Source organism: Centruroides vittatus, unplaced genomic scaffold, assembly GCF_030686945.1.
Source record: "Centruroides vittatus isolate TY-2023 unplaced genomic scaffold, ASM3068694v2 scaffold_3046, whole genome shotgun sequence".
In the NCBI taxonomy this organism is placed as follows: Eukaryota; Metazoa; Arthropoda; class Arachnida; order Scorpiones; family Buthidae; genus Centruroides; species Centruroides vittatus.
In genome coordinates, this window is record NW_027122699.1 from 1267911 (window position 1) to 1283198 (window position 15288).

General features: G+C 33.8%; 1 protein-coding gene across 4 annotated transcripts in view; it reads right to left on the minus strand.

The window, feature by feature from the left end:
- Positions 1-1311: 1311 nt before the first annotated feature.
- The window catches only part of LOC136988053 (pleckstrin homology domain-containing family G member 3-like), a 49322-nt gene continuing 35345 nt past the window's right edge, over positions 1312-15288 (minus strand). For all 4 annotated transcript variants that reach the window (XM_067285844.1, XM_067285843.1, XM_067285842.1 and 1 more), the window contains exons 10-15: positions 13956-14085; positions 13747-13869; positions 13261-13271; positions 4442-4465; positions 4025-4132; positions 1312-3933 (exon numbers count right to left, since the gene is read on the minus strand). In XM_067285844.1, the coding sequence (XP_067141945.1) occupies positions 1516-3933; positions 4025-4132; positions 4442-4465; positions 13261-13271; positions 13747-13869; positions 13956-14085 (2814 nt within the window). In that variant the 3' untranslated portion in view covers positions 1312-1515. The remainder of the gene's footprint in view (positions 3934-4024; positions 4133-4441; positions 4466-13260; positions 13272-13746; positions 13870-13955; positions 14086-15288) is intronic.

Here is a 15288-nt window from a genome sequence, read left to right on the forward strand (position 1 = left end):
AATATTTTTTTAAAAAAAAGTGATATAAAGATATTCAAAACGGTATAAAGACGGTAGAGGGCTTTAGGCTTAGACGACCTAGACTTTGGCTTTTGACGGCCTCCGAGGACCCTTCGACATTCCATCGGATCCGATACCGGACTACGTAATATCCCGGATTTTACGTTATAAAAATCTACGAAAGAAAGGGTCCGGTAAGCCCGCACCCGCCTAGCGCCTTACCTAAAACCACTACCGCGTAGAGATAAGAAATGAATTAATATTGGTCCCAATTAAAACGATCCAATTAAGGGAAATGGCAATTACGAAGCGAATAGATTCCGGCACTTTGATTACTTTAAAGAACGAAAGATGGGGGCAATGTTTGACACGCGCTCTTTTCTCATTTAGTACGGTTGGCATCGAATACAAACGAGTATTGACTAGACTCACTCTATTCTCTCGAAGAACAGATTTGGTGCACGCCGGCGTCTTTATCTTTTGTTAATGCGAAACTCGATATTTTAATATTCTTTTATCTTAATAAAACATTTTGATTTCCGAATATCAATTTTAGAACAAAAAGAAAAGCGAATTACTTAAAGATTCGACTACTTTTTACAATTAATACTTAAATACGGCGCTACGAGGAAAATTTATATTACAACGTCGCGGGCGGAACTCGCACCGTTCCTTTACAAAGTATATATAATTATTACATAAATGGAATAACGAGTTATATATATATTAAAATTCAATTATTAGAACCAATCGTTCGTTTACGAACGAGAATTGGCACTAAAACAATGTACTGCTGCAAGTTCGTTCCTTTTTGCTTATTATAAATAACAAACGCTTGTTTATAACTTAACTGGTAAATTTTGATCACAAAAATCTTGCGAGAGTCCGACACGTTGCCATTTTGTCAAAAAAATGCCATTTGTGCGCGCGAAACGTTAATGAAGAACAGTTTGGTGCGACGAATTGATAATTACTTTGGTAAAACCTGCTTTGTTTGATACGCGAGGATGTTAAACGGTTCTATAAACAATGGTATATTTTTACAATAAATATATATTAAAAACTCATCTAACGCTCAATTATATTAATTTGTGTTAGAATTCTGTAAATATTTTACACGAAAAAGAAAGTTGGTCCTTATTACCTCGATTCGAATTTTGCAAAATCATCTGACAATATCGACAATCGTAACAACAATAATAATAATAATAATACTGGTATAAAAATAACTTAAGGCACTCGACACCGCTTCTAACGTCAAACCGACCGTTTAAAACGAAATTATTTGTGTTTATCGTTGCGAAAGATATATAAAAATATGTTCTATCAAATACCGTTAAGACAACGTTATTTAACGAGAATGTAGTAACTTGCAACAGTACAAACTAAAGGCAACACCGCGTGTAAAACACTTTAGTAGTTAACATCGCTTACTTTAGCGGTAAAGTTCCACGCAGACGGATACTTTGGCACTTGATTGTGTGTGTTTCGTAGCGCGAGGCACTGGCTTATAAATTATCCCGAGTAGCTTTCGCTTTGGAATTTGTCGACCACGTGCTTTACCCATCCTTTGGCCCTGGTCCGAGTTTTAACGGCGTCGTCGACGGGCGAAGACGGCGCGTGGTGAATCCCGGATTCCGCCACCGTCAAAACCGTAGAAGCGGAATGTTCCGAACTGGTTTCGCTTTCGCAGTCCTGCAGACCGTTTTCGGCCTCGGCATTTCTACTTCTGTTGCTTTTAGAATCTTCCGGAAATCCAAACAAGTTATTCTTACGAAATTTTGCGTTGGCTTCCAGTATTTGAAGTCTTTCGATAATAGCTTTGTTAACCGGTCTTTTACACAGAAGCTCCAGGGACGAATCGCCAGCGTCGTTACGATTCGCATTTGCGGCTGTTCGGCGCGATTCTTTTCTCGACAAAGAATCGCTGTTGGGGGAAGATTCTCCGTTAGAAAAATCCGCGTCTTCCGGGTCGCTGTAAATTGCGGAATCTCTAAAAATTTCGTCGGTAAATACACTTTCGATGGCGTCGAACGTCCGTTCGTAATAACTGTCGATGGACGTGTCGCTGGTTTCCGACGGAGTGTCTTCGCGCTCGTCGTCTAGCAATTTAAAGCCGCCGGCTGCCAGCGACCCATTTTCGCGAGTTAACGTTTTATCTCCTTCGCTAGACGACGTGGTGTGAGACGATTCGGAGAAGAGGCTGTCGGGTCGAAGATCCGCCTCTTTTGTATACTTGGTTTGCTGCACCGGCGCGCAGTTCTTCGGAACGCTATATTCGCTCTCTAACGGACAAGCCATGCGAGCGCCCATGGCGGAACTACCCTGTTTATAGAACGGAAGAGGCAATTTTGGAGGGGTCAAGTAAACGGACGGATTGGCCAGTTTCTTGTTGCCGTCGTGCTTCTTTAAATGCTGCTTAATCACCGACGTGTAGGCTTTCGCCACCGATTGTACTAATCTCGTAGTTAAAACTTTAGGACTCAAATCTTTTTCTATTCTGATGCTACTTTGGCTACTCGACTTATCGAAACCGTCGTGCCGTATACTACAGTCGCTACCAATCGATATGTTCGAACACGAATCCGTGTGATCCGATAAGAGATGAGGCGCTATGGTAGCCTTCAATCCTGCCAGCTTAGAACTCACGTTACAGAATACATTTTTAAGAGCGACGTATTTGGATGCCGCTTGATGGTAGATTTTATGTTCGGGATGGATGGAATGGACGTTCTCCATACTTAACGCCGGCGTGTTTGTACATCCGGTGGTGTCTCGTTCTTCGTCACCGGTCGTAGAAAAACTTCTTTCGGAGGAAGGCGGGTTGATATAATTTTCAAATTCTTCGTTCATTTCGACATTCTGAGGTTTATCCGAGGCTATGGTATGCGGTCGCTGTTCGCTAAATTGGGTTTTAATGCCAATTCTTAACTTTGGCTTCTGGTTGGTATCGGGCGAATTAGGAAGAGAATTTGGCATAAATGATTCTTTCGAATAGGTACCACTCTCTTGATTAAGCTGAAAACTTCTAGGAAGCGAACCACACTTGGCGCAGCTTTTGGCCAGATGTTGGTGCTGAAGTTTTAACCACGATTCCGGCGTGATGGGACTTAAATCTTCGAGAGAGGGAAGTCTTTGGGAATGGAATGGCAAATGTAAACTGTTCGGTTTCTTCGGAGGAAGTTCCGGAATCGATTTTCTCGGCGTATTTCCTACAGAAGCACTCTGACGAAACGATAACGTGTGTTGAAGAGACGCGACTTTCGCTTTTGCCATTCCCGTAAAAGACTGAACTCTGCGAATAGCCGCGTTATTTTTCCATAATTTTGCGGGTGTTTCGTTCTCTCCGCCGCTGTGTTTCCTTTGCAAAATAATTTTTTCTCGGATGTTTTCGACGCTTTTCAGGCTGTCCGATTTATTTTTGTTTATTTCCGATTTTAAATTTTCCTTATCGGGAATGACGCACATGGAGAGAGTGTCGACGGATTTCGAAACGGCCAGATTATTCACAGAATTTTGATGCTGCATTTCTTCGATGTCTTGTATGTCGAATTCTCCAGAAACGTAGCTTTCGTCCGTTAAGTCTAAATTAGATTCTTCCGTTCTACGGGCGTGAGAATTGGCGAAGAAAAACGTTACGTATTCGCCAGACTGATCGTCGCTTCTTTCTAGGATCTTCGATTGGCTAATCGATTGAGTCGATGGACGGTACTGCAGTAAATGATATAAATCGATCCTTTCTAAGCAATCTTCGGGTTCGGTATCCGTCGTTTCGCCCGGAAAACTATTCCACGCTTTCCAATTATGCCTACAATGATCTTTTCTGCCATTTCTCTCGGAATTTTGTGGATTTTTATCCTCGACCGACAATAAATGATTACCGTTCCTTGCCAGTTTGTTATCATCCAAATTTTTCGGCGTTTGTTTGGTATCCTTTTCGTAAAATATACAGATATAAGTTTAGTGTAATGCATTATTATTATTATTATTATTATATTAAACGTCAGTTAGAATTTTTACTTACATTCTTGGTTTCGGAGTATTTTTCTCCATTGTCGCTATTCTGATCCTCGGCCGTGCTATCCTGTTCCAAAATATCCTGTTGTCTCTCTCTCCGGTTAACAGCGGGTGACTGGAAATAGGAAATCGTTTATGATGTCATTATAAAAGCTGCTAAGTATTATATTAAATCTTATAAAACAGAAAAAAATTAAAATTATTACGATATATTAGCATACGCAAAAATATTGATTCATTCATAATTATACATCAGAATTTAACAAGAATTATGATTATCTTCCTGCCAAATATATACATATATATTTTATTTATTTTTATGTATATATAAATAAATCTTTCCTACACGAGAGCGTGTTTAATATAACATTGATTTTAGGAGAAGTAAAAACTACATTAAGTCACAAAATTACAGGATACTTACTGTTTTGGGTGTTAACAAATTCCCCTAAAAAAAAAAAATATCATAATTAAAATATGTACATTTAATTAAATCATTATGATAATGTTTAATTCATAGATGTTTTTGTATGTTTTATCCAAAAATATTCATACAAGATGTACTTTATTTCATATTTCCCAAGTCGTGTGTGATAATTATTAGCGAGGACGAGGCCGAAGTTTTCGACGCGAAAACGTGTACGTCGGACGTTGGGCGCCGCTTTCCCGTAATCCTAGAAGTTTGATAATGGTCTTTGGAAAGTCGGTGGAATCACGCTCGACATTCCAAAGGCCATTATCAAACTTCTAGGATTACGGGAAAGCGGCGCCCAACGTCCGACGTACACGTTTTCGCGTCGTAAACTTCGGCCTCGTCCTCGCTATTAAACATTATAATCACTAAGCCTATCATAAACCATTAGATATATCGAGACTAAGATTTCTTGTCGATGATGATTATTTGTTACGACTCGGGATTGCGGGGGTTGTTACAGTAATTAAAATATTTCTGTTAATAATGTTTATTTCTGGTCGATGGTATAACTGGCGCACTGTCGTTTGAGTTTAAAGGAATGCTCTTTCTGGAAATGATGGCCGTCTTTTAACAATTGAAGAGAACTCTTAAGGAATACGATAAGTAGATAAAACTGCGTAAAAATAGTAATACCGAAAGTATTGTAGATAAGGAGTTTGTGACGAATGAGAAGGAAAATATTTTGATTTATAAAACTAATCGAAGCATTACAATTTCAGTCGAGCGTAAAATCTATTTAAACAAATTACCACGACTCCGTATTAAGTAAGAACATAAACACAATGTTAAAATAAGTAAAGGCATTCAAATTTATTTGAAAATAAACGTGTTCGGAACCAAACATTTTCTCTTCGGAGCTTACAAATTTGGAACTAGATCGTCGGAGCGCTCTATGACGTTTCGGTTCCCAACTTTAAGTTCTGACGAAGGGATATTTGGTCTCAAAAAAATGTTTAATCTCAAATAAACCCGAATGCTTTCGTTTATTTTAACATTGTGTTTTTCTTTGTAAAATTTATTATAATACAGACGAATCCGTTATAAATAGAACATAAAATTTTCCAAGCATCTATTTTTTGAGTTTTAAGAGCAAGAAATTTATTTGGATAAAATGTCGTCTGGTCTCCAGATCGCCAGCTGTAATCCACGCTGCCAGCAAAAATGAACCGACACGCCTTACTCATCGTGCACGGGTGAAAAAATGCTTTATTTTTCTCGTTCGACATCCACGTGTAACTGTAGCGTAACTGACTCTCCCCACTCTAGAACAAGATCACTAGCGAATCAATTATTTAGTTCGCCGACAGTTTTTCTGCAGTGGAGGAAACTTATTACGCGACAGTAACGTGTAAATATTGAGTAAAAAATGAAGTTGGTTCGTTTCTGCTCGCGGAACAGATTACACTTTGGAATCGGGAGATGAAACAAAAGGACTCGAAAAGAATTTCATTCGAAAATATTTCTGCTTCCTAAAATCTTCCGAATATCTATTTTTTGAAGTTTATATTCCATTTTAGTTAGGATTATTAATAATTGCGCGAAAACCAATTATTCGTAAATTACTATTCATATTTTCGATTATAAGAATACAATAAAACTTGTGAGACAAAAACCTACAAAAGGCAGAAAAATGAAGTTACTCTGGCATTATTGTCAAAATTTTCCCCCTAAGGCAGAACCCGAGATATAGGTGGAAAGTTATAGGTGCATTGCCTGGTAAAGTAGATTTAATAGAATTAGATAAGGAAACCAATGACGGTTTGTTTCGAACGAAACTGGCTACCTCTTTGGTTCGCTTATCCCGCCGTATTAAAATTGCTTTACCGGGCAACGTACGTATAAGTTATCTGTTATATCTTTGTTATTAATTTGTATAGTTGGAACATTAGAAGACAAACTAAAACAAGTATCCACATACGTATGAAAAGTAAATGATGTTTTTATATTAAAATACATTTCGAATGTCGGTGCTGTATTTTATATAAGAAAAAGGTTTTAGTTATTTTTTTATCCGTAAAATATTTATACTTTTCGGCCTTTAAAGGACATTGTTGGATTGACGCAATGATTCTAGCAGCAAAATATCCAGAAGACTAAAGAAAATAATGTCTCTCGAAGATAAAATTAAAGTGCTAGACTGTTTACAGAAAGGAAATTCGGCAGCTACTACTGCTTATGTTTATCATAAATTAATCTACCATTAAGAATAGAGAAGGGGGGTTAGAAATGCAGTAGAAAAATTTCTCTGTGTGATAGCATATTTTTATTTTCTAAACATATACTTTTTCAGTCCTACAACCTTATTTCTTCAATATATTCCTCCCTTCTATATTTATGGTTTTTGCAGAACACGAACTAAGAATTTGGAGCCGCCATTAAAGATCTGTTGGCACTACACTGCCTGGTTGATGAAGAACAAATCTGATTATATGTTAGTTCTAATTATTTGTACAATAAAAAGAGGTTGATCTCGAATATTCAAGTATATTCTTTTGCATTCTCGATGAATATGATAACAGGTCCATTGAGAATGTAACTGTGCTGGAAAGAATTGATTTTTTTTATATATTATATTATTGTTATTAAAATAGTTTATCACTGAAGTCGGCGAGTGATGGTACTTTTGTCTATTTTTAATTATAAATTCAGTTAATTATTAACGTAACATAAATGTCAAGCTCAATAATTTGGCTGTTTGATTATCTTTTGATATACAGATTAACTGAAAACAGAGGTTCTATACACAGACACACAAAATATTTTGATGTTTACCAAATAATTTAAAACTAAATTTAAAATAAAAATTTTATTAAAATTGTTAAATCCTTATGAGAAGGTTTGAAAAAGCTAATGTCTCTCATAAAATAATAATAATAGCAATCTTATTCTACTGAAGAAAAAGATGAAATGCTTAAATGCAAAAATTAAAAATGATTGATTGTAATTTCATGATAGAGGGACTAAGAGAAAGATTTAAATAAAGTACATGATTATGATCATAATTAAAATATCCCTTGTCAATGCTGTCTGGAGGGATACATAACAGTCCAAATGCAATCAAATTTCGAATTCTGACATTTCAACATCCAAAATTTGACGATAACGTGAAAAAACGGCAAGAGAATCGTAACCTGCGCCAGAAAAATAATACAATTGAAGAAGAGAAACGTGTTGCATTCGAGATATTTTACAGTTGCCATTATTAATAGTCTTTAAGTTAATAACTTCGTACCAAATCTAACAAAAAATAGTTTGATCGTTTTTAACTTTGTTAAAAATGAACAATAATTTGGTAAAAAAATTCACAAAGTTTTTCTTCAAAAAATCATTGTAACTGTTACTTCTGTGGTGGTGTTAAAGAATTAAAAGATAGACTCTAAAATGTATATTTTTGTAAATAGTCTAAACTTTGAATTTGAAAAAATAGACTGGTTTTTGATGTTAATAGCTTTTTTAAAAACAATATAAACATGCAAGCACTTTCAATGATATATTAGCATCATCATCTGGCAAGAAATTCTTTTTATAACTGAAATATCAAACAGAATTATGTTTTTTGTGCATTTGAAAAATATTTTAAATTATGTTCTCTGATTTATAAAAATTCTGTTCAATATTTCTGTTATAAAAAAGAATTTCTTGCCTCATGAAGTTGACAATACATCATCAACAATACTTGCATGTATATCTTGTTTTAAAAAAGCTATTAATGCCAAAAAACAGTATTTATTGTGTTAATTTTTGTTGCCAGTACTTAAAGTAAGTGCGCAAATAAGAGATACAAACCTTAATGGCATGCTACACACCACGTCCTGAGCACGTGAGCATTATGCATACAATATTTTTCCAATCGTGGTGCAACAAGTCGTATAGTGCCAACTTTTAGAACTAAATTTTTACCCTCCAGAAAGCTCTTTGCATGTTCCAAAGCACCGGCATACAAAATTTGGTTGCATTTAGACTGCCACATATCTCTCCGGACGACATTGATATTTTAATTATAATTACCCTGCTTAAATTCAGATATTAATGTATTTAAATACAGAGGAAAATCATATTTATAAGAAATCCGAATCTTTGTTTTGTCTCGATTATTTTCACAATGTAAATATTATGAATATATTTTACATTAATATAAGAAGACAATAAAAAAAAATCTAAGAATATCATTAGAAACCAATCAATACGAATATTTAGTACATAAATAAAGTAAAATTGTGATATTAGATTATTAAGATGATTGTATGGATTAAAACATGAAAACAGTCTGTTTCAACAAATGTGCTTTGATTATTAAACATTTCACAGTTTAATGCAAACTGAATTCTATAAACTAATCTTTAATAATAAATTAAAAAGACAGTACAATTATGTATTAATGGATATATTAATATTCCTAAAGATATAATTGCAAAATGAAATTCAGTCGGTCCAGCAGTCACACAATTCAAACATTTTTGGTATACCACAAAGACCAAGAACAGAAGAAATTCTAAGATGGAATGTTCAAAGAGTAGCCAAATTTGAAATAGTAGGGAAAAGACTGCTATTATATAAAGCAGTGATTCTCAAAGTGGGGGGCGCGACCCCTAAGGGGGTCGTAAAAAATATTTGGTGGGGGTCGCTGAAAAATTGATGCCAAATCAATTTTTTTTTTCAAATATTTTATAAATTTACTATAGATTCATGTTTAGAAATAGTAGAAATAAAAAATATATAAAATAATTTTTACTTAAATAAATTGCACATATAAATAATAAAAACAATATAAATATTTAAATACGAGCCTAAATATAATATTCATAAATTTGTGCGCTATTGGGGAATCTCCGAGTTCCACTCTCCGCCTAAACTATGATAGAACAGCGTTGTCATTTGGAACGATGTTCGCTAGCAGCGTTGCGTCTGTAGGCAAGTCGACTTAGGTAGAGCGTCGATTATCCGAAAACCGATCGACCGAAAGCGTTTCGGTCGGCAAATTTGAATTTCCACTAGTGCTGTGGTGCTGCAATATTTGGCTATGTCTTGGGATACTCCGATGTTATTTTAGTTGATATGCGTTTTTAGCTGGCAGCCTGGCGCGACCACGAGAGGGTACTTAAGGACGCGCCAGTATTTGAACGAGACTTTTCCCATCGTGAATGGTAAGTTATGCTTGTTTTTCTGAGGACTGTGTTGTGCTGAATCGGAACGTTTTGAGACTAGATAAAGTTCCGAAATATAATGGTTTTTGTTTTTATATTTTTCAATACATTTATTTTGTTTGTGAAAAATAAACAAATAATTTTTTAAAAAATTTCGTTAGTCTTAACATTGACAAAAATTCAACGCAAAGCGACACACAATGGAGAGAAATTTCAACATGGAATAGATTAATTAAACAAAAGAAATTAACCCGTCCTGAATTTAAATTAACCCCCCTCCCTCCGGGATGTTTTTCTACACATACTCATTCTTCGGGGGTCCTTTGAAATTTTTAAGTGCAAAAAGGGGTTGCGGACGAAGTTTGAGAAACACTGATATAAAGAATGGTGTTGTCCCTATGTCTAACCATCAGATTGCATTTCCCAAGGGGTGCAAGTTGCTCCTCCCTAAAATTAGATTCAGAACTCAACCAATCATTGCATCTACCTCTGGCTATGCAATCGCTTGGAATGTTTCAAAAACAAATACGCCACACTAATCTTATAATGCTTTGCAGTTATTTTGGCACATAACACAAATGTAATCACACCAGAAAAGTTTTTTCTAGAACTCCACCTGAAGGTCCTTGGGTGGACTGAAAACGTTTGTATTATGTTCTAAAATAACTGCAAAGCATTATAAAGTTAGTGTGGTTTATTTATAATTAATGCTTTGTTTATTGGATGGATTTTATTGTTTGAAAAACAGTCAAATTCTAAGATGAAGTGTTCTAAAATGGAAAAAATTGTCCCATTTGGAACTGAAGATTTTATAACAGGTTTTCAATTCTAGTTTGGTGTGTTTCAAGAACATTTAACCTAATTAATAGATATATATTATTTATGTATAAACCTTTATACATAACCTATGTATTAACCTTTTATAAGTAATGCTGAGAAATTTAACAAAAAATTTGCCTTTTCAATTCCAAAATAGATCCCCCAATTAAAATTATGAAAGAGAGAGAGAAAGAGAGAGAGAGAAGTAGAAGTATTGTGTATTACTACAAATACAATATTTTAAACATAATAAAAGTACAATATTTTTTGTAATTTAACTAAACTGTGTACAACTTCAGTAAAATGAACATAATTTTTTTATGTTCCTATATTATTGATCATGGTTACTTTCAAAAATTTTATTTTCCTGTTGGAAAATAAGAATACAGGGTCTTCCAAAAAGAGAATTACAGTAATTTAAATGGTAGCAATATTAATTATTATCTGAGAAGTATGCCACATACAGCAATTGACAGAGTAACATCCACATTTCATCTCCCATCTGCATTCAAATGTTTTGTCTACTACTTCTAGGAAGCACTGTAAATGAAAATAGCAACTTTGCAACTAGGTCCAGACCAAGATAATTTTGTGCCTTGGGCAGACTGTACTCTTAAGTTTTTCTTTCATACTTAAATAATTACGTAGTATAATGTACTAGTATAATTAAGAAAGATAAAAAGTATGTAGATAGCATTCTTAAATATGTGAATGTTTTGTACATGCTAACTAAAAATTTCTGTCAATAAAAGATAATAAATTATTTGATGTTCTTCCGATATTTGTGTCTACTCGGAACAGAAGTATAACAATGCTTCCATTACCAGATAATTATTTTTGAAAGGAATACAGGTTTCAAGGCCATAATGCTGACTTTAGTTTTGGCACTTCCTATGTTTTAGTGTCCTGGGTTGGTGCCCAGTCAGCCCATCCCTTAATCCAGCACCATCTGCAACAAAGAAATCATTTTGTGTTCTGCAGTTTGCAAAGTAGGAATCACTCATCACTGTGCAGTGTGAATAATCTGCAGGCAGAGCTGCCGAGTACTTGGGGGGATTCTGGGTTAGAGTGGTCTCCTCCTTCACGTTAGCAGGATTCATTTTGTTTGTTCAAAAAACTTGGTAAATGTAGAATTTCTGTGCATATATTGTCCGCTTGGACCTTGTTTTATTATTAAGACTTATTATAATGAAGATTCTGATTAGCAAAGAGAGGAGATCTTAGTGAAAAGTCAAAACATCTTTATTGCCATCTGATATTTTGTTTTGACTTTTTTTGTCTAAATTCCCTCTCCTTGCTAATTAGAAACATTACCAGTATAATAAGTCCTATTAATAAAAAAGTCCAAGTAGACAATATAAACACAGAAATGTAAAACAGTAAGGACATAGAGGCAAAAAAACGAAATATGTAGAATGTTTCTTTATTAAATAAATAAATAAAGTCTTATATATTTTACTTTTGTCAGTTAAAATAACATTAATTTATATGGGGGTTCAAACTATTATGGGGACCCTCTAAGTTTTTGTGGCTACATGCCATATTTCCAATGTATATTTTGTATATATTTATATTACTTTAAAATTGTATATTCCCTGTTTCCCTTCTTTCTTTCCTATTTGTCTATTCTTCCTGGAATGTTCTTGTTTAACCCTCTTTCTTTGGTATGTGGACGACTAATCCCTTAGAACAAAAGAGTGGAATGCAACCCCGAGGGCAAGAAGGCAAACACGTGGCTCATTCTGGAGTGGGAACTCGAGGAGGTTAGACGACGGAATTTGGTCTCTCCGGTGCGTTTTAGCCTCGCACGGTAGAGACGAGAACTTTGGAAAGAGAGTAAAGAATCGATTGTGAGGAATAAAAATCATTATCAGCCCTTCAAATCGATTTTAAGAGAGAGATAGAAGTGAAACCATTCGTCGGCCCAGTAAAAAATCTCATTCCACGATATCGTTGCAACTAGAACATTGCACCAGGTTGCGAGTACCCTCTTTTCTGTCCCCTACTCTTATTCTTCAATTTTTCTAATTAATCTTCTTAGTTTACTGGTTATAATTAGTCGTATACACCTAGCTGTAAGTTATGTATAATTTCAGACGATCGATTCGGATAGAGGTCGTCACGTGGAATTTTTGTCGGGAATCGATCTCGTGCCATTTTTCGTGCGATTACTTGTGCGTATTATTTGGCGGGAGAGGTGTTAGTCGACGTCCTCAAAGAAACCTGTATTACATCGCGTGAAACAATAAATTTTGTTTTGTTTTTATTCCTTTGTCTACATATCTCGCTCATTCACTTCACATTTTCTCTGGACTTGGGGAAATCTCCAAGAGGAAGGGAGAGCTGATGTTCCTTTCTGCAGGAGCCATAGAATTGCTGTCACAAGAAGAGTGATGACAGATATGCCATAGTGAACACAGGAAGAATTTGAGTATCAGTCTAATGTGTGCCATATGACACACGGTGCATGCATTGAAAAATTGTAATGGTCAAATGTGAAACTTGGACAGTTTTCCAATATTTTAATGTACATCATAACATTCTCAGATAGTAATTAACATAATTATAATAGTTTAAAATGGTAGAATTCTTTTTGGAAGACACTGTATTTAACTTGGTTGAATAGGAAAATAATCTGATTAAAATTATAAAATTTAATTCAGCTGGATTTTGTTTAGCTATTTGTGTTAATTTGTATTTTTGCAAATGTGTTATAAATAATTTATGTCAAAATTTTACTTACAAATTGTAAAATTTCTCTGATTTTAATAAGTAATGAGATATTCTTTTCATCAATCAGCTTACCTTTCTTGTTCCTACAATAAAATAAATTTATAATTAAATAAATTAATTATGAAATTTAAAAAGATGTTTAAAAATCAATAAAGTAACTTCATTGAGCAATTTATATATTGACTAATTTTAGAAAAAATCAATATAATATTGAAAAATAATTCTCTTTTCTAAATAAGCAAAAAACAATGCTATTAATAGAGAAATGCTTATAATACTTGACCACTTTTCTGTTTTTAATAATATAATTTTCAAATATAGAAAATTGAAAACCTAAAATTACAAAATCAAATAATATTTTTTATGGACAATTTTTATGCAAGAAATGTAGTTAACAAATGACTTAACTTCATTTAATTCAAACTAAATTACATTATTGATTTCTTAGATTTATTGTTTAAGAATAGGTAAGATAAATGTTTGTTTAGTTGTTTTCTAATATATACTCTTCCTTAATGATAAAAGGAATATATTTTTAATATAAACAAGAAAACTTACCTTTTTTCAGTCGAAAAGCTCTGTTCAGACTAATTTCGGATTTCCTTCTCTCGTTTTTCCTCCTCTCCAAATATTCGGGAGCCGACAACAACCTCCTAGTCGTGCTCTTTTCGATACTGCCGTCTAAACAAATTAAATTTTCCGTTTAGTATCGAGAAGAGAACTTTTATCTATCGAAAAATGCAACGTATAAAATCATATATAACGACCTTCTTGTTTATTCTGTCCCAATTCCATAACAAGCTGTCGGGCGTGAGAGGGAATGACGGCGTTGTAATTTTCTAGGATGACCCGCTTTAACTGCAAACACCACTCTCGTTTCTGTTCTAAATTACGGGTCTGAAGTAACAAAATGAAAATTGTAACTTTTTAAACAAATATTGAATAATTTATTTCTATTATAATTTTAACACAACGATGAAGTAAATACAAAAAAGATAAATGAAATAGTAAGATTGAATTTAATACGATGTGTATATAAATTGAATAATGAGAATATCTAATTTTATTAGTAATCATCATTATAAATTTAATAAATTTACTATCATCATTATTACAAATTTATTACATACAGTTTAGATAGAGTAAACTCCCAAAGGAATGCAATATTTGAAAAATGGCATCTTTTAAAATTCATCATATTAATTGTCATTGATCCTGTCAGACAAGAACTATTGATAAACATCCAATTCACTAATGGAAATTCTTCACAATTCCTTGTATATTTCCTTAATCGGAAATATACAAGGAATTAAATTAACGATTACAGATTTAATCATCTGTAATCGTTAATTTAAAAATAAAATACACGAGTTGGCTAGACAGTTGCACGGTAAAATGTCGGCCTACTGTCCATATACTACGTGGGTTAAACTGTATGGACGGTGCTTTATAGAGTATACGTGCCAGTGACTCTTGTTCACTAATTGACTAACCAACCAGTAATTATATAAAAACAAAACTAATCTTGTAATCCAAAAATGCTATTCTTTCAGTTTACTGTACATTACATTCTATTGATGCCATTGAAATATCCATTTGCATAATTACAGAATTTCTTTTTTAATAAAATGAATAATTTAAAAGAAGAGATGGACAATTCAATAAATAAATAATAAGTACTATAAATAACAAATCACCAAATATTAATTATGCAAAATCTTGAATTAAAATTAAACAAAATAAATTAATTAATGATCAACAAATTTGAACAAAAATATTCATATTACTGTTTTTTGTAATTAAAAATAAAAAATCTGAGTTCATTTAAATAAATTAAACCTTTATAAGTTTGAAAAAGTATTTTCTGGGATCTATAACTTTTGCGTCGCACGCGTACGGTACGGCGTTAGGTACGGCATACGTCCGAGGCCGTCGAGAATCTATAGGGGTCCCGGGGATAAAGCAGACCCTTTTTGCCATTGTATTGTAGTGCTACGCAACTATGTATTATTGTTATTATTATTATTATTAATTATTTTCTCGGTTTCCTTTTTGTATGTATCGGGTTTTCTTGGTTTGTACCGTGTCGCGTGGAATTTT